General features: G+C 39.3%; 1 protein-coding gene across 2 annotated transcripts; it reads right to left on the reverse strand.

Moving 5' to 3' along the window:
- Positions 1-6875: 6875 nt before the first annotated feature.
- On the reverse strand, positions 6876-23402 carry slc10a7 (solute carrier family 10 member 7). Of its 2 annotated transcripts, none has more exons than XM_079579961.1 (12): positions 23057-23402; positions 19956-20038; positions 17669-17805; positions 16036-16111; positions 15902-15940; positions 15165-15200; positions 15001-15084; positions 14200-14365; positions 14046-14097; positions 13893-13966; positions 10517-10662; positions 6876-6951 (listed from the first exon to the last, which is right to left on the reverse strand). In XM_079579961.1, the coding sequence occupies exons 1-12, from the start codon at positions 23154-23156 to the stop codon at positions 6925-6927; spliced, it is 1020 nt and encodes a 339-aa protein (XP_079436087.1). In that variant the 5' UTR covers positions 23157-23402; the 3' UTR covers positions 6876-6924. The 2 variants fall into 2 exon arrangements, with proteins under 2 accessions (XP_079436087.1, XP_079436088.1); XM_079579962.1 differs by lacking the exon at positions 6876-6951 and adding an exon at positions 8875-8937.
- Between the last annotated feature and the right edge of the window lie 1051 nt (positions 23403-24453).

Genomic DNA, 24453 nt, shown 5'->3' on the forward strand with positions numbered 1-24453 from the left:
TGGAAAAAAATTGGGAGAAATTTAGGGGAAAAATATGGAACATTTTGGGGGAAAAAAACAAACGAAAAAAAAAAAAAGAAATAAATGTGGGATTTTTTTTTCTTAAAAATGGAAATTTAGGAAAAATATGTAAAATTTGGGGAACAAATAGGTGAAAAAAATTGGTTAAAGGTGAGGGAAAAAAATGATAAAAACTTGGAAAGTGTTTTTTCTGCCCTTTTGTCGTTACAGGAAATTTCTTGGTTGTTTCACCTCAAACAAATGATACAAATGTAATGGATATTAAATGAAAGGAAAAGCAATAAATTAACATTATAACTCAGTTTTATGGTTCTATATCAGAAATAATTTAGCACAGGTATCGAAAAAAGTATCGGTATCAAAGAACAATAATCGGTATCAATTTTTTTTCTACGGTTTACCCAGCCCTAGGCAAATTTTTAAGACTTTAGCTTCAAAGTACTTCACACAGGCTAAAGCTGCCCGTCTCATCAGAGAGAGCCGAAACATCTCTTGCTCTTGTTTATCTGAGTTCCATGGAAATAACCCTAGCCCTCAGTTTTACATACTCATTTGACTCTGGGTAAAATTTCCATTAAAGGTGTGTCCAATCCATTCATTTTCCCACACGCACAAATATTCCAGACAAGGGAATATCGGGTTAAAGAAATCTTGTATTTGCTCCTCTGAAGATTATTTTTCACCGTCCACCATTATGTGTTTCATAATGATTGTTTTCCTTTATCGTCTTTGCTGAAATCGCTCTCTTGTTGTTGGGTTAGGAGTTGATTAATAAGGACACTCCTTTCACCCTTGACAAATGTGTAAAAGGTAAAGATATAATGGGATACTTGTATAGTGAACAGTCATCTATAGGGCGTATCTATAAATAATGTGTTTCCTATAAAACGTCTTTTTACATGTTTTCCAAAATCAAAATCAAAATGAGTTAGGCAATTATGCTATGTGCCTAACGATATCAGAAATAATTTAGCATAGGTATCGCCATGGAACTGTCAGTTACAAAACTTTTCCATGGCGACAAGGCAAAAGTGACTTCATTTTGTTCTGCAGCTCAGGGTGTAAGAACAAGAAGTTCTTGTGTCTTGTGAAGTATGAATGAGCCTTAAGGCTAATTAAAGTATCGACAGCAGGTAGGAAAGAAATACAAAATCTGCGTATACAACTTTTGAGGCTGTTGGTCATCAAAATAAAAATACAAAATAATAATAATAAAAATACAAGCTGAAAAAATAAAAAATAAAAAGGAAAAAAATTGGGAGAAATTTAGGGAAAAAATATGGAACATTTTGGGCAAAAAAAATTGGGATTTTTTTTTCTTAAAAATGGAAATATAGGAAAAATATGTAAAATTTGGGGAACAAAAAGGTGAAAAAAATTGGTTAAAGATGAGGGAAAAAAATGATAAAAACTTGGAAATGTTTTTTTCTGCCCTTTTGTCGTTACAGGAAGTTTCTTGGTTGTTTCACCTCAAACAAATGATACAAATGATAAAAGATATTAAATGAAAGGAAAAGCAATACATTAACATTATAACTCAGTTTTATGGTTCTATATCAAAAAATAATTTAGCATAGGTATCGAAAAAAGTATCGGTATCAAAGAACAATAATCGGTATCAATTTTTTTTCTACGGTACACCCAGCCCTAGGCAAATTTTTAAGACTTTAGCTTCAAAGTACTTCACACGGGCTAAAGCTGCCCGTCTCATCAGAGAGAGCCGAAACATCTCTTGCTCTTGTTTATCTGAGTTCCATGGAAATCGGCTGCTCAGTTTTACAAACTCATTTGACTCTGGGTAAAATTTCCATTAGAGGCGTTTCCAATAAACGAACCAAAACTATTTGCCTGGACACGAGAGAAACTACAGTGCCGGGGCAAAAAGTGGTGCGTGAACGTTCACACCAGAAAAATCAGAACATTTAGACAGTTTAGCTCCTACAAACTCTAAACCTTCCAGCCTTGTTTTCCCGCTTGTCCAGGCAAATGCATTTCTAGTTTTGGTGCGTTCACTGGTCAGACTTTTAATGGAAACACCCCGGTTTGGCTTAATGATTAATGCTGCTGCTGATATCTTTGTTCTGATATCTTTCCCCACAAATGAAGCTCGATAGAACCGCCCGCCTCCGAACCCACTCCGGTTCCCGACGGTAGAAATCCACTCATTTTCCCCACACGCACAAATATTCCAGACAGGGGAATATCGGGTTAAAGAAATCTTGTATTTGCTCCTCTGCAGATTATTGAAATCGCTCTCTTGTTGTTGGGTTAGGAGTTGATTAATAAGGACACTCCTTTCACCCTTGACACATGTGTAAAAGGTAAAGGTATCTTAACGGGATATTTGTATAGTGAACACTCACCTATAGGACGTATCTATAAATAATGTTTCTCAAAAGATTATTATTCTGGGCTCTTGTTTACTATTTTGGGTGGTTTTGCAGACTTTAGACCAGTGTCATGGAGGGCCAATTTGAAGGGCCAAAACTTACAATCGTAGCCCAAAGTAAAGCACCTTTTTTCTACAAATATAAGTTTTTCACATAATACATGACCTTATCCAGTGTTTTGCTGGGAAATGTGAAAATATTGGCAGTGTTTTTCACATTTCAGAGTCCTTTTCATGTATTGGGGACTCGATTTATGAATAAATGTTTCTTCAAAATTCTCTCCAAAGGTTTTATGCTGAAGGGCCTGACGTTGCCTACCCCCGCTTTAGACTTTGGTGCTAAACAGGTGCTCTCTGGTTCATTTCCCGTCCCAGACAAAGAGCAGTAACGCTACTTGTCCACAGGCAGACACTACACAACCTAGTGCCATTATTAAACATAATTAAAGGGATTTTCCAGTTAGGCTAGCGCATTTCTATGGTATCAGCTAGCCTGCATTAAAAACAGTCTGACCCGCTCCACAGTGCACCTGAGGCAAATCACTTATAACTCCAGATCACTCCGCCGCTGTGTAGCTTATACAACCACGAAGCTGATGCTTAAAAAATGCTGGAAAACTGGCTTGCCTACTGACCGTAACAAAGTCACGCGAACCTTAAGAAAAGCCAAAGCAAGTTTCTTTGTTAACATAACAGAAAGTACAAAAGGTAATGGAAAAAAACTTGGCAAATCCTAAATAAACTCCTTGGGAAAAACTTAAAATCAGAGGCTCCACCTCTTGAGATGGCAGTAAATGATAAATTGATCAGTGATCCTTTGGTTCTATCCAATGCTTTCAACAATTATTTCATTGACAGTATATTTGAAATAACAAAGAACTTCCCTCCTTCTACTATTCTGCCACTCTCATTAAATGAAGAGCACCCTATCTTCCAGCTGCAACATATATCCGCGGAGGAGGTTGTTAAAATCATCTCAACCCTCAAAATTTTGAAAGCCAGGGACGTGCGTGGTATCGACACCAATTTTTTAAGAACTCACGCTGAGGCACTGGTGCAACCTATCACTGACTTGGTTAATCAGTCAATTAGTGAGAACACAGTTCCGTCCTCTTGGAAAGAGGGTACTATAACCCCAGTTTTTAAAACGGGGGATAAAACACCAACTCACAAACTACCGACCGTTCAGCATCTTGCCAGTTATATCTAAAGTCACTGAAAAGTGCGTGGCAAATCAACTAATGACACACCTTGATAAAGAATTCATTCCATTGCACAGAATGCAGTTTGGCTTTCGTCCAAACCATTCTACTGAGAGAGCAAACTGTTTCTTTATTGCCAAACTCACCGAGGGCTTAAACAAAGTTGTCTCAAGCTCAACTAAAAAAAGACAGTCTGCATGATGTTTAGCAAAAAAACCTTGAAACAAGAGAGATCGTCTGTGTTTTTGGATGGTGAGGAGCTGGAGTTAGTGACCCACTTTAAATATCTTGGAGTAATCTTGGATCCCAACCTCACATTCAAAAAGCACATTAAAAAGGCCACAAACACCATCAAATTCAATTTTAAAAACTATAAACAAATTCGACCCTTTATTACAACAGAAGGAGCAAAGTCATACCTCCACTGTATGATATTCTCCCATATTGAATATTGTTTCACGGGCCTGGTCCTCTGCTGGTGCCGCTGCGCTTAAACCCATTCAGCAGTTATACAAAGCAGCCATTAAGGTACTTGATCAAAAACCCCAGTCTTTTCACATATGGGCTCTAATAAACAAATATACATTTTTAAATTTTGAAAATCTAAAATGTTTTAAAATGAATTGCCTTGTTTATAGAGTGCTACATGACCAGGCTCCGCCTCCTCTTCGGGAATTTATAAAAAAAAGAAATCGGCTTGTTGCACAATGTGGCTACGCTAGTTCCTCTGAGCTGAAGCTGTGGGCGCTAGTACTTCCTGTTCGTATTCATTTCCATTAAGATTAGCTTAGACCAGTGAGTTTCTGGTAGAAATATTTCCATATAGGAGACGTTTATGTTTGTAAGGATCAGTGAGTTTGTCTTGAAGCTAAAGGCTAATTTAACCTCTTAACTCCCGCCTGAACCGAGAGGATCTTTTTTCCTCACGTCATCAGATTTTTTTTTCATTTTTTTGTCAATTTTTTATCACATTTTTGTAATTTGTTGGTAATTTTTTTGTCACATTTTTGTCACATTTTGTCACATTTTTGTCATTTTTTGGTCATTTTTTGTGTCATATTTTTGTCATTTTTCGTCAATTTTTGGTCAATTTCTTGTGACATTTTTGCCACATTTCCATCATTGTTTTCGTCGAGAAAACGTGCTCGGTTCAGGTGGGAGTTAAGGGGTTAATGCATTACACAACTTGAAATAGTGCCTTTTATATATATTTTTCATAGCATGTTAGCCTTTAGCTTCAAGACAAACTATCAATCCTTCATGATCACAGGCGTCTCCGATCTGAACTCGTTACATCATGATTTCAACACACAATAAATGATCATCGACCGGGAACTCACCGCCCACAACGTAATCTTTAGAAAATATGATTTTTATTCCAGGAAAAGAAAACCGACAGGAAGTCCAGGCGCTCACACCTTCAGGTCAGAGGAACTAGCATAGCCACACCGTGCAACAAGCCAATTGTGAGACCAGCACTCGATCAGCAGTCAGGGGGGGGCTGTGAGGTACAGATCCGGAGGCACACGCTTTCTCAACACGTGCTTTGCATTAAGGCTTGTTCTAGTCGGAACACGCTACCTTTGACCGTTAGAGAAAGCAGCGCCTACGTCTCATTTAAGAGGCAACTGAAAGAACGGCTTTTCTGCCAACAAAGATGTGACCATTAAAAGGCATTAAGACAGGAACGTATTTTTAAATACTTGCACGTACAGGTGTGTGAGTGGGCGGGACGAGGGGAGTGTCGTATGAAAGAGATGCACTTTATGTATGGTGTAGTTGTTGTCCTTGCCTGGTTTGTCTGTAATGCACTGCTTGTGTGTTGTGGCTTATATGTTTTGTATTTTGTATGTTCTTGTCTTGTTTTTTTATGGGACTGCGGATGGAAAGTAGCCTTGAGCTAAATCCGGCATATTTACAGCACTAGTTGTCTGTTCATTAATATGCACTGTCCCATTCAATTAAATTAATAAATGAAATGAAGCTGCTCAAATATAAGTTATTCTAAATGCAAAATGGTAAAAATTACTCTATCGAAACTATTAAACCTCACCTTTTGACTAGACAACATCTCCTAAAGCAGTACTAAGTAACGTGTTTACCTTAATATATCCTTTCCGTAGTCCCTGTGGGAGTAATACAGGTGTTTATGGGATGATTGGAGGGTCTTTCATCGCCCCCTGGTGTCTCTGGACAGAAAACCATGTTTGCAACTTGATTGCCTCCGGACCGGAGTCACCAAAACACACTAATGGAATCACAAAGAAGAAGCTAACATGCTAACGGGCAAAGCTAACTGCGGGCTAACGTCACTTTAAACAGTATTTACAGCAAAGTTTGAGTGAAAAAAATTATTTCCATTGTATAATTGGATGCACAGTGACCCTCTCTCCCTTTGTCTTTCCTGTCAGCGTAGTATTTACTCTCCAAGACAATAAGTTAAAAAATCGTAACTTGCTACTACACCTGCAGTTGCGCTTATGGCCTCTAGGGGGAAAAGCTACTTAGTACTGCTTTAAGCTTTATTAAGCAAGAAAATCCACAACAGTATCTAACCCATAGGTACAAGTTATTACATTTACATTACACATTTTTTTGTTGTATTTTTTGTCACGTTATTGTTGCCTGTTTTGCTGCATTTGTGTTGTGCTTTTGTTGTTTTTTTGCGCTTTCCAATCACTTTTATGTCGCTCTCTTGATGCTTTTTTTTCTGTGTTTTCATCGTCTCCTTCTTGTCACTATTTTGACCTTTTTTTTTTTAACAAGCTTTTAGAATTGGGTAAAGTCGAACGCCTCGGGACCCACCAGGAACACTGTGCTCGCTTCTCATTACCTACTACTTTGTTTACATAGTACAAGCACATACCAAAGTCTTTTGTATTGCGTGTCTAATTGACGAACAACGACGCGACTCACACGCAATCCTTGTTAACTTCTCCTCAAAACATCCACTTTCCAGACCGGATCTGACCTTTCGCAAAACAGAACCGAGGATAAAAGCAGAACTGAGGATAAAAGCCTTTGCTTACGATCCTGTAAAATAAAAACACGGCAGCCACGAAGCTTCCTCTTAATTAAATGTATTAAACTTTACAAAACACAGTAACAGCAGTCCATATATGTAAAATAACATGTTCCCAGTAACCCTCGGTCCTGTACTCCGCAAATGAGTATCTAAATAAACTATATCATATAAAAATAACAAAATACTTCAGATTAAATACGTGGAACTCGTGTGTCCGTTTGAGGTCGCTTCGTTTTGGAATAAGGCACAGGATGCGTAGGTCCAAGTCACAACCCGGGGGGGAAACTTTAAACTGTGTCCAAAAACGAGTGAGCCTGGGGACGAAAAGAAAATTGAGTTTATTTCAGGTTAAAGGGAAGAGTCAGTGTTTCGTCTGTTGTCCTTTAGCCCAAATATTTTTCCACCGTTGTGCAATAAATTACCCGCGACACCGGATAATTGAAGCAGAAGAAACACATTACGAGGTGCAGTTAAAGCGCAGAGGACAGGTTAGACCACACTTTCAGCCAAAACGGAACTGGACCAATAGTTTTAAAGCCTCTGAATAAGGGTTGTGCAATACTGTTTCGATTATTACACTAAACCAGGGGTAGGCAATGTTAGGCCCGGGGGCCAAAACCGGCCCTCCATCATCAAACTCTGGCCCTCGAGATGATTTTGAGAAATATTATGACCCAAATCAGAGATCAAATGCCTGTTAAAGTACTCTAGAAATGTGGAAAAAAAAACTGTCAATTCCTTAACCTCTTAACTCCCGCCTGAACCGAGAGGATCTTTTTCCTCACGTCATCAGATTTTTTTTCCATAATTTCTTTGTTGGGTATTCAACTGATTTTTGTATGTTTTTTGTAATTTTTTGTCAATTTTTTGTAATGTTTTTGTCAATTTTTTATCACATTTTTGTCCTTTTTTTTGTCAATTTTTTATCACATTTTTGTCACATTTTTTCGTCATTTTTTTAATCAAATTTTTGTCATTTTTTTGTCACATTTATGTCGTTTTTTCATAAATTTTTTGTCAATTTCTTGTGACATTTTTGCCACTTTTTCATCAATTTTTCGTCTTTTTTTTCAATATTTTCTCACTTTTTTGTCACATTTCCATCATTGTTTTCGTCTCAGTTTTGTTGCTATTTTCACAGCTTTTTTCCAGAAGCTTTTGGACTGGGGTAAAGCCAAACTGGAGAAAATGTGCTCAGTTCAGGTGGGAGTTAAGGGGTTAAAATGTCTTAGCAGAGCACCTATAGGCCATAATCCTAAAAGATAGTAGGTAGATTTGGTCTGGCCTTAGAGGAGATAAAACCTATTCTTGCCAATGGAACAAGCACAAGTTTTTTCTTCATTCAGATTATTTTGTATAATTTCAAGTGAATAATAAATAATTTTTACGGTAAAAGTTAGCAGCAAAAATGTCACAAGAAATTGACAAAAATGTGACCAAAACATGCCAAAAAATGTGATAAAAAATTGACAAAAAAATTACAAAAATTTGACAAAAAATGACAAAAATGTGACAAAAAAATGACAAAAATTTGATTTAAAAAATGGATGAAAAAAATGACAAAAAAGTGACAAAAAATGACAATAATGTGATAAAAAATGGATGAAAAAAATCACAAAAATGCGGCAAAAAATCCCCAAAAAATGACAAAAATGTGACCAAATGTGACACAAAAAAAAAGGAAAAATGTGATGAAAAATTAACAAAAAAAATTACAAAAATTGGACAAAAAATGACAAAAAAGTTACAGAAATGACTTGAGTACCCAACAAAAAAATGATGGAAAAAAAATCTGATGACGTGAGGAAAAAGATCCTCTCGGTTCAGGCGGGAGTTAAGAGGTTAAAGTAGTGGAATCGAGAAAAAAAACAAAAAAAAAACGAACGGTACCCAGCCCTAGAAGCTTGTTGTGCTTTTCCCCTCCTCAAAGCCTGCTAGGTTGTAAGCCGAGGTAAGACTTTAGCCAAAGATCATTTAAGGAATTCTCCATCGTTCCCCAGCTTTTTTCCATTAAACTGACATGTTGCTGATGTAAAACTGTGATCAACATGAAACCTGTCATGTGCACTTTAACACCAGTGATAATTATGAGAACCAGCCCACCACAATCACCCACAATCACCCACAATCACCCTCTTTCCCTTCAATTTAGGTCAAGGCAACAGTGAGTCCAGCAAGTCGCACAAACCAGAATGAAAGTTTCCTGTTTTGAAGTTGCTGGACTCAGTGGTGAATTATTTTTTGGTCTTTTTACTCACTGGACACAGGGGCAGTGTGGCTTATCTCAACAACAGACTAGACTGTGGAGAAGACACAGCCGCGAGTTAGTCACAACATGAGGGAGGCTCCGGTTCTTCAGTAAAATGGACCAAGAGATGAACTCAAAAGGGAAGGCGGAGTAAATAAATACTACTACCTATTCTAGTGTATTGCGAGTTTACCCCGAGATGAAAGTGGGGATTTTGTTTTGTGTCTTCTATCACTGATTAGCTAAAACCATTTAAACGGTTTCTGCAGGGCAATAAAAGTCATTCAAATGAACTGTGCCAAAATAAAAGCCTTAAATGTCATAGCAAGCATTACATTTTATTCACTAAATCTAAATTTCTTGGAAAATTAAGATGTAGCTGAACAATTTTGACTGTGTAAATTCATTGAAAATACCAAAATGTACCTTATTTTTGGGCCTGTTTCGACCAATTTTCTTTTGGCAATCGTAAGAAATCAAATATGAACCATTTTTGTTTTTTTCCTGCATTTGTGGCATTAAAAAGTAGAGATGCACCGATACCGATACCGATACCACACACTTGTACTCATTAACGAGGTCCCGATACCAGAAACCGATACCACTTGACCTGTGTCCGGTGCTCTCACAGGACACAGGAGAGAAAATAGCAACAAACTGGAGAATAGTTTAGTGTAAATCCAATATTCCACATAGAGCTGACTTTATTACAGACGACACTCCCTAAATCAGAGTCTGTGCTGGATTTAACCAGAGCTAAATGTTGTTAGTGCTGCAGTGTCTGCAGTGTTTACAACATACAGGCTAATGTTGCTAACTAGCCGCTAACTCATCACAGTTTTGGTGATTCTGATGCAGTTTTAAGCCCAGGAGCTTATTCATCTGAAAAACTAACCCAGCGACTAAAAGGTCCTCAAAAAAATCAAAAAATAAAGACATACAGCATGTTTATATTGAGCCAAAATGAGCTGCAGCAAAACAATGGAAATGCTGAAGCTACTGGATAAGTTTCTATAAACACACGAGAAAATCCACACGGAGCTGAAGTAAAGGAGAAAAGAGACCATTTATCTGCAGTAATAAGTAACATCTCAATACTATTGTTACATAAAAATACATAAATGAATAAAGCACAAGCACTGAGCAGCTTTTGGACATGAGCTGTTCTGTCTATGATGGACAGAGAAACAAAAACCAAAAATAATATTGAATAAAAACAAATAAATAAAATAGCATCTGTTAAATTTTGATATAACTTCTCTTAAAAGTGTCGTCCACTTTACTAAAGGAAATGTAAATGAATAAAATAACTAATTACAAACCAATCTGCTGTGAGTCTTTAAACACTATATTCACTTCAAAAAGTCTGTGGAAGAAAATGCCTTGTACTCGTATCGGTATTCGGTATCAGCAAGTGCTTAAATCAAAGTACTCGTATCAGTTTTAGAAACAGTGGTATCGGTGCGAGGTTTCATTAACGAGACAAAGAAGTTAGAAATTATCTTCATCTTCACCTTCCCACATCTCTTGGTCCATGTGATAAACATTACACAGTCTAGTGTCGGCCTCTCACTCCAAACCACACCGGTGTCATGACTTTATCTGCCCCCCCGTCGTCTCCGTGCACGTACCTTCTGTCTGGACATCATCCACGTTCTGATACTGGGCACCAGCACCGACCCGAGCAGGATCTGGACCGGGTGGTAGATCAGCAGCGGGACGGAGATCAGGGAGAGCTGCTCGAATCCCGCGAACACGATCTTCAACATGGGAATGCCTGGAGGACAGAGCGGAGAACGGAGTGAAGAGAAGTGAGAGTTTAAAGTTTTCTTCTCAGGATAAAACAAGCTTCTAACTCTGACGCTCACTACTGCCATCTCAGGTCATACGTGTAACTGCAGGTTCTATATTAAAAGGATATTTCCGGATTAGACATTTCTATGGTTAGTCTGGTGTTATAAGTGATTTGCCTCAGGTGCTCTGTGGAGCGGGTCACACTGTTTTTAGTGCAGGCTAGCTGATACCATAGAAATGCACTAGCCTTGCACTAGCCTAGCGCCACGTAACTCTTCAAACATACGAACTGCTGGAATAACACACAAAAAAAATCTCCAGAAATCAGCAACGCTCTGGATAACTAGGAAATGAGGCCCTATGTCAAAAATCCTGAAACATCCCTTTAAGCTCGTGCATGATGACACTTTGGACCCGAAGTAACAGGGGGAGGAAAATACATAATTTTAACATTTTTAAACTCCGTATAGTCTCTTTAAAATCAGATAAATCACACTTTTGAAATTTGTTATTTTTGATGCAATTATTATGTTCATAATCGATAATAAGCCCAATAGAAATTCTTACAACAGACGTTATTTTATAATTTCATCATGTATCCACGAGGACTCAGGCTTCAGGTAAATGTGATCAGTTGTTCTGGCACAGGGAGTTGATCTGCCGGTGTTACTGGTTCTGTAGCTGCAGGAAACATGAACGTACAATGAAGCCAAACTAACCAAAAGACTCTGTGGAATGTGCCTAATTATCGGCACACATTTTCAAACCATTTCTCACTCTGTGGTTGACTTGGCCGCGCCCTCCCTGTGAACACGATCATAAACGTGTTCGTCTGTGCACATCCATGTGAACCGAAGAACCAGCCGGCCTTTCATCAACGTGTGCAGGAGACATGAGCGAGTGAGGCCAAAAATACAACCTATTTGTTTATATGAATCCCATTAGCTGAGAGCTTCGTGCACAGTCAGATCGTTTTCCTGAGTCCGTTTAAAAAACATTTACATATTCAGACAAAAAATATACGTATTCAGTATTTGAAAAAAGAGAATACGATACCGCTCAGAAGTTTGGGCTCACCCAGGCCAGGTCTAAAGCTTCTCTAATCAGAACGGTTTTCAGCTGCATAAATAAACTAGGGTTTTCCAATCATCAATGACCCTTTAACACAAGCTATAGCTCTAGCACAATGTAGCATTAGAACCTCTGCACACATGTAGGTATTCCATTAGAAATCACCTGTTTCCAGCTAGAACAAGCATTCACAACATTAACAATGTCTAAACTGTATTTCTGATTAAATTAATGTTATTGTGCTTTTCTTCCAAACATAAGGACATTTTAAGGGACCCCAGACTTCTGAGCAGTAGTGTATATTCAAGTCAACACACAAACATGACTTTTAAACTATTTTAAAATCATACCTTGTTAACACATTGAGGCCGCTCTGTTTTGGGATTTAGCTGTTGAGTGCCAACAATCCAGACCATTTTTCATGACATTTGTAGCACCACAGCATATTCTGTGTTACGGCTATGGATACATGGCTTCGATCGTTTTAAAGATGAGAATCTAAGCTCTCCGTAGGTGAAAACAGTTTAATTCTACGTGCCTCGGTTCCTGAGAAATCCAAAGCTAAACAGAGGCTAGTTTAATCAAAATCACACCTTTTTTTCCCTAGATTCTAAGATAATTAGTCTTTTATGAAACTCTCTCCTTTCTGATTAAATCCTCTCCAACTCTCACCTCTCTGGACGGACACTCACGTTATGTGAAGAGGCAAATGCAAATTTTCGACGACAACATTGTTGACACGTTTTGAAACACCGCGTGTTCTTGATCGTGTGCATTTAAAGCAGTACTAAGTAACTCTTCCCTCTAGAGGCCATAAGCGCAACTGCAGGTGTAGTAGCAAGTTACGATTTTTTAACTTATTAAATGTCTTGGAGAGTAAATACTACACTGACAGGAAAGGCGAAGGGAGAGAGGGATATTGTACATCCAATTATATAATGGAAATATTTTTTTTCACACAAACTTGGCTGTAAATACTGTTTAAAGTGACGTTAGCCCGCAGTTAGCTTTGCCCGTTAGCCTGTTAGCTTCTTCTTCGTGATTCCATTAGTGTGTATTGCTTTCTCCGGACCGGGGGCAGTCAAGTTGCAAACATGGTTTTCTGGCCAGAGACACCAGGGGGAGATGAAAGACCCTCCAATCATCCCATTAACACTTGTATTACCCCCACAGGGACTACGGAAAGGATTTATTAAGGTAAACACGTTACTTAGTACTGCTTTAAACAGCCTGGTTCTGGAATAAAGACTTTAACAGGATGCTTCTCAGTCGTCCTTGGACCAATTTTGACCATTTAAAAACTGAGAGAAATGTTTAAATCTCAACTTTTCGATCTGTCCGTGTCGGGTTTACAGCTGTTTGCTACGCAACACCAAGCCCAGACAAGAAACGCAATAATACATATGAAATGTCCAGATCGTGACTTTTTACTTTTTTATTTACTTTTTTGTCATTTATTTGACTTCTGTTCATCACAGAGCTACCAAAACCACACATAAGGTGTATTAGAGTGTCTAGTTTTGTAATCCCCCCCCCACTCAATGCGTTAAAGGGACTATACAGAGTTTAAAAATGTTAAAATTATGTGTTTTCCTCCTCCTACATGTTCCAGCCATGTCCTAATGTGTAGAATGAGCCCAGACCTGTTCATCTAAAACTCTAAAAGTTGTTCATTTGGGTCCGAAGTGCCGTCATGCACGAGCTTTTGAAGTTGCAAATACGCATAAGACCAGAGGTGGTAAAAATAAAATAAAAACAGTTTCTTACAGATACTACCGGAACAATGTGAAACTTATGCTAATCTTGAAGATAAATTCAAATACTTGCGTTAGTGCGTCATCCTCATGCCAATAATTTTATAGCAGTTATTTTCATATTCACAATTCTATTACAAACCTGCTATTACATGTGGCAGTAGTGAGTATAAAAAGACCAACTTGCATCTAGTCCCTTAATAAGTCAATACTGCACCGTTTCTCTGCACGGCCCAAAAACGGCCTTTGATTATGACAAAACAGGCTTTTGAGAAATTCAAATCGATCGATCGGTGGTTTGTTGATAAAAGGCCGTAACCGTCTTCAACATTTGAGGAAAGAGCGCAACACTTGGTAAACATGGACAGTTAAATAAAGCAGCTCGTACCTAAAGTGAGGGATTTGTGAGTGGAGCAGAAGACGATGGCCACAGTGTCTGCGGGACTGAAGCTGGAATTGGACCTGAGACAAAAAAAACAAAACAATACAAGAACATTTCGATGCATGATGTTTGAATGAGTGTTTTTGTTTTGGGACTGACCTGGTGGAGAAGGTGAAGATGAGGAGCATGAAGCTGATCTGGATGGAGAAAACTGAGAAAAAGAAGATTAAAAACCAGGGCTCCTAAGACGTCGCCGGCTGTGATTCCAGACTGCAGTAGTAGTAGTAGTCTCAAAGGCAGTAGAAGTACATACTGATGAGTACGATGAACAGCAGGCTGGTGGGGTCCAGCTGGATGCTGCTGTTGTTGAAAGTGTCACAGAAGGTGGTGTAGATGATCATGAGCAGCACACAGGAGCTCACCACTCCGAACGGGGGCTTCCTACGATCCAGGAACTCGCGGAGGAACCCGCGGCACACCTGGCACCAGAGGAGAGTACTTCAAATATTACTGCAGTAGAAGTACAGACAGGCAAATGAGAATTTAATGGGAAACAAAATGATGGAGACAGGAAAGTTTGTTCTTGCAGTTCTTGGTTGAACGCTGCAGAAAAAAAAACATCTAACCATTCGCTAAACCCCGCCCTAAAATAGTCATTGTCCAATCATATCTCATAGCAACCGTTGCTATGAAAACATTCGGCTGCTTTGTAGCATCTGTTCTCTTAATCTGATGTGTTTGTCTGGCAGAAACCGTCCTCATTGTGCCTTTATCTGCACAAACCCGCGTGTGCTCTGAATCATCCACAAATCTCTTAACTGTACGATGATTACGCTTAATCTTTCAGGAAAAATCAAAGGTTTTCATACCTAGTCCAAGGCATTCAACTATTTCACGCTTTTCATCAGCAGAGAGATCCTTTTTCTTTCCCATATTGCTTGAAAATGATGTGCTTAATAAAGTGGAACATCCTTTTTCAGTAGTTTTTCACCTTATAGGGTACTGGACTAGTTTATTCTTAAGTAAATTTTCTTATGAATGACATAATGAATGAATCTAAATTAAGATGAGAGAGAGACATCTTTATTATTATTATTTAGTGAAGCAGTCAGACCTGTCCCAGGACGAGCGGCACCACCACCGTCATGAAGAGCTGAGAGAAAATGGAGGAGAAGGGAACGGAAGACGACGATCCCAGCTACAAAACAATTAACGAACAGTGAGAATTATGTTTACTATGGACATTACAATTCACTAATATGATAGGAGGGAACTTACGAAAAAAAGTAGCAGCACAGGAGTCACAACAATCCCCTAAAAACAACAAATATATGTGTTAAAACCCAAGATAAATGTTTGCTTATTTACAGTGGTACAGAACAGTGATACAACCATCTAAATATGAAGTCACTGACAAAGATTTAGAGGGACAGGATGCAAGCTGGCCATTTTATGCTCACTACTGCCACGTCAGGTCTTAGGTGTAACTGCACCTTCTATATTAAGCTCGTGCATGAAGGCACTTCAGACCCGAAGTAATCACTTTTGAGTGCCAGCGCAGGATTTAAGAGGCAGTTGTGGTGAACAGGTCTGAGCTCATTCTACACATTAAGTCATGACTAGAACTGGAGCCCAATAGCACCCACAGGATCGGCGTGTGGTGGCCTACATAAATCCCCAAAGACAAAATGAGCCAGGTGTTGGTCTCGTTCGACTGGCGCCCCCTGCTGCTCGCTGCTGCGTACGACACTACATGATACAAAAAGTTTAGCCCATCACTAGTTAGTCGTTTCTGCAACGTTCAAGGTCGACGATATGGGTTTTTCTAAGCCTTGATCTAATCCCATTTGTCTCACAGAGAAGACACGCACAAAGCTTTACATTTAGGTTGGAAAAGAGTGTGTTTTTGAAGAAGGGGAGCCTCCTTTGATGTGAATATTGACACATGTTCACCGTGATCTTACACAGCTCCTCAGAGGTGCAGAACAGAAGGAAGGGGCTCATTTAGTTCTTACCAGGAAGCTCCCGAAAGCGGAGTTAAAGATGGCGGCGGCCTGTGGACACACATGTACAGGCCGGAGTCAAGAGTCTGAGGAGGTTTAGTTCACACTATATTAAGGCGCTGCCGTGTCTTTAGAAAAAGCTTCACCTCGTTTCCACCGACGGCTTTGGTCAGAATCACTGCAGAGGAGACGGGAGGAGGCATGCAGCTCACAGTCTGCAACCTGCAGAGTGAGAGACAGGGTCAAAGGAGAACACGCAGGATCTCTGACAGGGTTACAGCTCCCTCTTGTGGCCGACAAGAGGAGAAGGAAACACTATGATCTACAAAACGGATCTTAGTTTTCAAATGAGGCGCTACACATTCATTTTTTGAACGATAAGTCGATATAGGAGTGATAGTGACTGGCCTAAACTTGCTGATTTTATTCTTCTCCCTCTGGGGTTTGACCGTACCAGGGCCTCTGCGGTGGACTCTATATGAATGTGCTCCTTTATGCCCTCCCCTCCTCCACGCCACAGCCGTGTTTGCAGACACATACTCCAGATACGTGCAAAGTCAGGCGTGTGTGAAACAGTGTCTCACAGCAGAAGTGTTGATACAGTAGTGACCTCTGATAGAGCTGGGTACTGTGAAACGATACTAGTCAGGTATAATAAAAAGGTTTAGGTTTTACTGGTAAAAAAATGAATGTATTGAAAGCAGAAACCGAAAAGACATATTAAATCTTTATATTCACGTTTTGATGCTGTTCATAAAAAAAAAAGATTAAAAATACATTTAAAAAAGTGACAAGTTGAAAAAAATAAAAAAAATTTTTTTGAAAAATTAGAAAAAACAAGTGGAAAATGTTTAGTAAATTTGGGAAAAATTGGGGGAAATTTGTGAAAAAATAAAAATAAAAACAAAAATGGGAAAAAACATGAAAAAAGGGAAACAAATTTGGGAGATAATGAACAAAAAAAATGGAAAATTTGGGTGGAAAATTGGGGAACAAGAAAATTGGGGAACAAGAACAAAAAAGAAAAAAAATGAAAAAAAAAAAAATGAAAAATTTAAAATGGGAAAAATAAAAAAAAGGGGAACATTTTTGAGCAAAATTGGGGAAAAAAATTGGGGAAAAATAACAAAAATATGGAAGATTTGGGGGGGAAATTTAAGGGAAAAAATGAAAAATTGGGGGAAATTTGGGAGAAAAAAAATGGGAAAAATCATAAAAAAGGGGGAGAATTTAAAAATGTCAAAAATATAGAAGATTTGGGAGGGAAATTTGAGGGAAAAAAATGAAAAATTGGGGGAAAGTTGGGGGGGGGAATGGGAAAAATCATAAAAAAGGGGTAACATTTTTGGGCAAAATTGGGGGGAAAATGACAGAAATATAGAAGATTTGGGGGGCAATTTAAAAAATGTGTTAAAAATGGGGAAAAAAATTGGAAAGTGTTTTTTTCGTCCTTTTGTAGTTTATTTCCTTATTTATTTATTTATTTAAGATGGGACAGTGCATATTAATTAACATGAGTCCTCAAAGTCCACATGTAAATATGCCAGAGTTAGCCACAATGGCTAATTTTCATCTGTAGTCCCAGTTAAAGGAAGTTTCTTGGTTGTTTCATCTCAAACAAATGATACAAATGCAAAAGAAATGGAGGGAAATAGATAATAAATGAACATTATTAATCTGTTTAATGGTTCAATATGACACATAATTTAGTATCGGTATTGAAAACCGAGTATCGTTAAAGCACCGGTATAGAAAGACATGTAACGTATCCAGCCCTACCCTCGGAGCAGCCATTGGTCGATGCTGGACAAGGCCAACACTCGCAGCAGGAGCCACACGGACACCGGGAAGAAAACCAACGTGAAGCTCTGGATGAACAGGTGCAGGCGGATGTGGAAGAGCGCGCTGGTCAGCTCCTGCAGACGCAAAACACACACACAGTCACAGCCTGACTCACTGTTTACTCCCTATAGTTTCAAGACGCTTGGTTTACAATGGCAATACCTGAACGATACCGATACGAAAACGTTTGTCGTCTAGAACAAGAAGACAAAACAATAATGTGTGGAAGATCTGCCAATTTACATTATCGGGTTCATCTCCAATGTCAGGAAATGTGTGGAAAATGGGAAGTAATTTTGGAAAAATGGGGGAAAACTGGGAGAAATTGAGGCCATTGGGCAAAATGGGGAGAAATAAGGAAAATATTTGTAATGAAAAATGAGAAAGAATGAGGGGAAAAAATTGGGAAAAAGAGAAAGAATTTGTGGAAAAAAGAAGAAAAGAATTGAAGAAAACATTGGGCAAATATGAAACAATGGTTGAAAAAAAAAATAGGAAATATCTATTATAGAAAACGCTATCTCAATGGCTGCCGCCTGGGCGCCGCCATGTTTATTTCCCATACCGCCTTTGAAGCTAAGCAGGGAAGTGCCTGGTTAGAACTGGGATGGGAGACCGTTCCTCCGAAGCTAAGCAGGGACGGGCCTGGTTAGGACTGGGATGGGAGACCGTTTGGGAACACCAGGAAGCCTGGCGACAGTACTGAGTGTGTGCGTGGACATCCGGTCCCACCGGCCGCGGGCATTGGCCACGGGTCCATATGGACCGCGGTGCTGCTGTCCGAGGACAACCCGCTGTCACACAAACGCGAGTGCACGAGATCTGACTGCCGTGCGTGTGCGCGCATCCAAACAGGGCGATGTGTGCCTGTGTGTGTATGTGTGTGCGTGTGCGTGCGTGCCCAAAACCTGCTCAAACACGAGCCTCTAATCACACGCGCTGCTCCGACTGATTTCTCCTCCGTGTGAGTCAAAGCGAAAATGAAACAACTTAACGAGCGCATGGCCTGCACTGCGTACTTTTTTTCCCTTTTTTTTTTAACTTTGCTGCTGTACCATTTGTTTTCTATTTTGCTTGCACGTATTGTGAGCCCAGAGGTACATTTGATTCTAAAGCAGCTTTGAACGCATTGCCAATTTTATTGTAAGGTTATAAATACTGTCTAATAACGATCATTAGGCTATTTCAGTTCAAAACCTACTCATTATTTTTTTTTTATTGTACACTACCGTGCTGCACCAAACCACGGGTCCTGCACCGTGAACCAAACCGTTAAAGCTGAACCCCTAATATTTATCAATAATTATTCCACTGTCTCTTGAATTCTATTCCCTGAGTTTAGCGAACATATTGTCGTACTTTATAAGAGAGGAGCACGGGTGCATCAAACACTCCAATTGCAGTTTGTTTGAAATTTTTTTGAGCCTTCATTCTTTTATTCATTTGTAGTGGCCATAGTTTTTGGAATGGGTTGGGAACCACTGGCCTACAGCTGAACTGTGTGACGGGTTGGACATTTCTTTGTAATCACTCACAATCTCTGAATATCAAATGTGGAGACTAGCGAGGCCCGGCCGAAGGCCGGGTCTCAGCTAGTATTAGTAATAAAAAAGTTGGAAAAATTGGGGAAAAAATGAAAAACATGAGGGAAAAAATTAAGGAAAACATATATAAAAATAGGGGAAAAAATGGGAAAAATATTAGTAATAAAAAATTGGGAAAAATTAAAACCATGAGGGAAAAAATTAAGGAAAAATGGCAAAAATTAGGAAAAAACCTAGTAATCAAAAATTAGGAAAAATGGGGCAAAAAAAGAGAGGAAAAAATAGGGGGGTTGGGTAAAAATTGGGCAATTTATTTGAACTGAAACAACCAAGCAACTTCCTGTAATCCTGTCCCTGGACCCACAGCATCAAAACTTGGATCTAAAGGTTTTTTATTTATTTTATTTAATAGTACCCAGCCCTAAGTACCAATAATGGCTCCTCTTTGCTCATGGTCCTCATACAGAAAACTCAATACCATTTAGTATCAAGTGCATAAATGTAATGAAACCTTCAAGTCGGATTCAGTTCAAGTCACAACATCTTTAGACACGTTGTTGCAAAATGGATAACAACACACTTGCACTGATGCAACTGTCTGATCCTTTGTAAGTTGAGTCTGGACAAATATAATAACTGTGTCTGAATCAGGATCAGATTTGAAAGTCTTTCTGTCTCACCTCGGTTTTGAGCGACAGCCCACTGTTGAAGAAAATCAGCGACACGGCGATGTAGGAAATGGTGATCTCTGGCTTCAATGGACCTGACGCCGAGACACAAACACAGAATCCATGTATTTCAGCCTTTCTTAGTTGAATAGATGTAAACAACATGATTACCCCAAGTGCTTTGCCCAATAGAGCAACAGTCGAGCTGAAATACTGAGAGTGAACTGACTTTGAGCTCATTTCCAACTTCTGGAGAAAGATATCGATACGTTTCTGCCGGCTTTAAGTCCGTGGAAAGCTGTCTTTTCGTTTATTATCCTCCATTACGGCGCTGACTGTTCTGCGTTACCATGGAGACACGATATCACAACCCCGGTCTTAAGGTCAGCTCACACAGAGTCACAGAGTCGTGTCTCGTAGTGTGGGGGGGGTCACGACTGGACTGGCGTTCGAATCGTGTAGTGTGGGGGGCACAAAGACACGACTAGACTCCAGTCGTAGGAAATCAAATGTGGGTGATTTTCCCGTCCCAAATGTGAACACACAGAAAGCAGCGTGCAATGACAGAGTGAAATAAAGACGGAAAAACACCTCAGCGCCTCCTTTTTCATTTCTCGGTTAAAATAACGGCACAAACAACTCATTTCGTGGCCACAGCCCCACACGAAACAGCACAACTTTATATCACCAGAAGTTCAGCACCACCTTTTCAAGTTACATTTCAACCACGAACAGAGTTTAGCGGCACTGACTGAGTTTGGAGACGAACTGTTCAGCTTCACCTCGACGGCGGCTCGCCTCTCTCCGCTTTCTCCTCTCGCCTCACATATTCATCACTTTTTCATCACATTTGTGTCACTTTTTCAACAACATATTTTCGTCACATTTTTGTCACCTTTATTTTTACTTTTTATCACATTTTCGTCATTTTTTGTCCATTTTTTGTCACTTTTTCATCACATTTGTGTCACTTTTTCAACATATTTTCGTCACATTTTTGTCACCTTTATTTTTACTTTAAGTAACTTTTTTGTCACATTTTTGTCATTTCTTGTCAATTTTTTTCAATTTTTTCTTCATTTTTTCTTCATTTTTTCTTCAAACTTTTTCAACATTTTCATCACATTTTCGTCATTTTTTTCACTTTTCGTCAAATTCTTTTCACTATTTTAGTCATATTTTTTGCCAATTTTTCATCACATATTCATCACTTTTTCATCACATTTGTGTCACTTTTTCAACAACATATTTTCGCCACCTTTATTTTTTCACTTTTTTGTCACATTTTTGCATTTCATGTCAAAAAATGTTCACTATTTCGTCCAATTTTTGCCCCCTTTTTTGTCACATTTTTGCCATTTCTTGTGAATTTTTTTAACTTTTTCTTCACTTTTTTTGTCACATTTTTCATTATATTTCCATAACTTTTTTCTTCACTTTTTCCATCACATTTTCATTTCTCTTTTGTTGCATTTTCATCCTGGTTTTCTTATTTTCGTTGCTACTTTGACGTGTTTTTTCCAGAAGCTTTGAGCCTTGAGTAAAGCCAAACTGGAGAAAATGTCCTCGGTTCAGGAGGATATTGACAAAACCTCTGTGAACAGCAGCCGCCGGGACAGGTCACTTTCACAAAACAAACTGTAGCGTCACCAACACAAGAACTTTCCCCTCACTTCTTAAAACCATCCAAAACACACACCAGTAAAGGCTCTGTCAATATTTGGACGAGCTAATCTGAGTAAACGTGGGCACTACACGCCGTAAGCTAACGTACCTTTTCCAGAGTCACTCAAAGCAGTAGCAGCCGCTCAGACTAATCTAATCTTTGAGATAAGATGTGTGTGACTTTAAAGCACCTCCAGCACTAATCCTGCCCTAAAGCCTCGTAAAACTGTAACGTTTATCATCTGTCAAATAGGCTCAACACTGTAAACAAAAGGCATGTTTGAAGGATGTTTGATCCAGAGTGGACCAGTGTGACGTGTCCTTCTGCAGCACAGAGGAGCCAGTGTGTTCGGCAAATGTTAATCCTGTATGACTTTATTGTTAAGCCCTTAACCCCCTCCTGAGCCGAGCACAGTTTGTAAAGGTTCTTTAAAAAAGCGTTAAAGGGACTAGACAGAGTTAAAAATGTTTAAACTAAGTATTTTCCTCCCCCTACATGTTCCAGCCATGTCCTAATAGAATGAGCTCAGACCTGTTCACCACAACTGCCTCTAAAATCCTGCACTGTCACTCAAAAAGGTGTTAATTCGGGTCTGAAGTGCCGTCATGCACGAGCTTAGAAGGTGCAGTTACACGTATGACCTGAGGTGGCAGTAGTGAGTATAAAATAGCCAACTTGCATCTAGCCCCTTTAAGTAAATTAGGTAGACAAGTAAATGGCTAACCTCTTAAACCCCGCCTTAACCAAGTCTAAAAGCTTCATGGCCAAAGCTTATAGCGTCATTTGAAAGCTAAGACCTACACAGCAGACTGTAACTTTTTAGTCACATTTTCTGTAAGTGTTTTTGTCGTGTTTTCGTTTTATTTTCGTTCTTTCTTGTCGATATTTTGTTGCTTTTTCATCACTCTTTAGTTGTGTTTTTGTTGCTTTTACAGCACGTTTTTTGCTTCATTTTGGAAGTTCTGTTCTTCTCTTTTTTTTATCACTTTTTTGTCATTTTTCTGTGGATTTTTTGTTGCTTTTTCATCACTTTTCAATTGTGTTTTTGTTTCTCTTTTGCCACTTTTTTTGCTTTTAGATTTGGGTAAAGCCAAGCTGGAGAAAATGTACTCTGTTCATGTGGGGGTTAAGGGGTTAAAAGCATTCTTTGGGGCTTATGTGGTTGTTAGAATTTTTTTTTTTCTTTCTTTCGTTCTTCCTTCCTGACTCAGAAACAAAACAAAAACGTAAACTTAAGAAAAAGGAAGTTTGGGCAAGTTTTCTGTTCCGTACACGCAGTTTCGTCACGATGGCACTGGCGGTAGTATTTGATTTAGCCAATTTTGGAGTTCCCTGTAGCGCCTGAGCGATTCGGAAAAGTATAATTGATCAGTCATTTAAAGCCATAAAAAGTAAAACTAAATAAATACGAGAAGGAAATGATCCACCGCTCTCTTGATCCCCTCACCTCCCTTGATGCCGAAGCTCGGATGCACTTTGGCGGATAAGATGACGAGCACTATCCCGATGATGAACCACTCCTTCCTGATCCTGGCGAAGAGGCCCATGGTTCAAGGACCGGGGCCTTCCTCACCTCCGCGTCCGGCCTCCAGCGTCTCCAGCCCGGCCTCCGCTCCTCCAGCTCCCCTCGGTCCGGTTGCGGATGGTCCGAAGGCGGAGGCGGCGATGGAGGAAACTACGGGGAAAATGAAAACACAACAGTGGAGCGGGCACTTCCGGACACGTGGGCAAAGAGGAGGGGCGTAGTGCTGGTAGAAGAGGCGCACGGAAAAAGACGTTACGGAAAGCGCACGTAAAAATTATGTGAGAAAAAATACTTTAAAAAAATGTTTAGATTTATTTTTTTGTATTGTAGAAGCTAAAATGAGAAAAAAACCCGGTAAACTTGTGTTTTAAGTTAGATAGATTTTTTTCTCTATATATTTTTTTGTAAATAAGTTAATTTTAAACTTAAACTTAATTTTTGAACTCCGTGACGCTAATCCAATCTGGGAAAAATAAATAAATACATCCCTTAAAAAAATAAAATAAAAAAAAATAAAAAAAACAAGCACAATATTATGCTACATTTACTAATATTATTGTTAGTAAGTCAGTAAGTAAGTGATTTATTTGTCATTGTACAACCGTACAGCGAAATTCTGTTCAGGTGTTAGTCCTGAGCAGCTGTGACTGAGCCGTGCCGCCACTGTGGGAAACCGTAGCACCCGGAGGAAACCTGCCTGGCTGCCTTCAGTGCTCCTCTGATCTGCTGAAACAGACCAGAGGGTTTGTCCCTGTTTCAGAGCATGGTGTCCTGCACTGGTCTGCTCCTCCTCCTTCCTCTTCCTCTGCTCCACTACAGTCTTTCACCATCTTTCTCCTTTTTTGTTTCCTGTGACGCCTCCACTGTGCTGCAGGTGTGGGGGCTGTTGCTGTCAAAGTTAAAGCTTTAACTCACAGTTTATCAAAGCATAATTAGTGCGTTAATCATGAATGAATCACATCATATAAACTCCTGTATCTTAGCATGCACATAAAGCAGTACTAAGAAACTCATGCCCCTAGAGGCCATATGCATCACTGCAGGTGCCGTAGCATCTTAAGAAAAGACAAAGGGACAGAGGGATATTGTACATCCAGTTATACAATGGAAATTATTTTTTTCACACTAACTTGGCTGTAAATACTGTTTAAATGGCGCTAGCCCGCAGTTAGCTTTCCCCGTTAGCCTGTTAGCTTCTTCTTCGTGATTCCATTAGTGTGTATTGGTGACTTCGACCCGGTGGCAGTCAAGTTGCAATTGTGGTTTTCTGGCCAGACACCAGGGGGAGATGAAAGACCCTCCAATCATCCCATTAACAC

The sequence above is a fragment of the Gobius niger genome (assembly GCF_951799975.1).
Source record: "Gobius niger genome assembly, chromosome: 21".
Taxonomy (NCBI): Eukaryota; Metazoa; Chordata; class Actinopteri; order Gobiiformes; family Gobiidae; genus Gobius; species Gobius niger.

Bases quoted from the DNA above. Each gene is read 5' to 3' on its own strand.
- slc10a7 (XM_079579961.1), bottom strand. From the start codon at position 23,156: ATGGGCCTCTTCGCCAGGATCAGGAAGGAGTGGTTCATCATCGGGATA. The intron at 15,941-16,035 runs GTGAAGCTTTTT...GTGTGTCCACAG, and splicing joins AAGCCGTCGGTGGAAACGAG to GCCGCCGCCATCTTTAACTC. The intron at 15,085-15,164 runs GTAAGTTCCCTC...ATTGTTTTGTAG, and splicing joins CTGTGCTGCTACTTTTTTTC to CTGGGATCGTCGTCTTCCGT.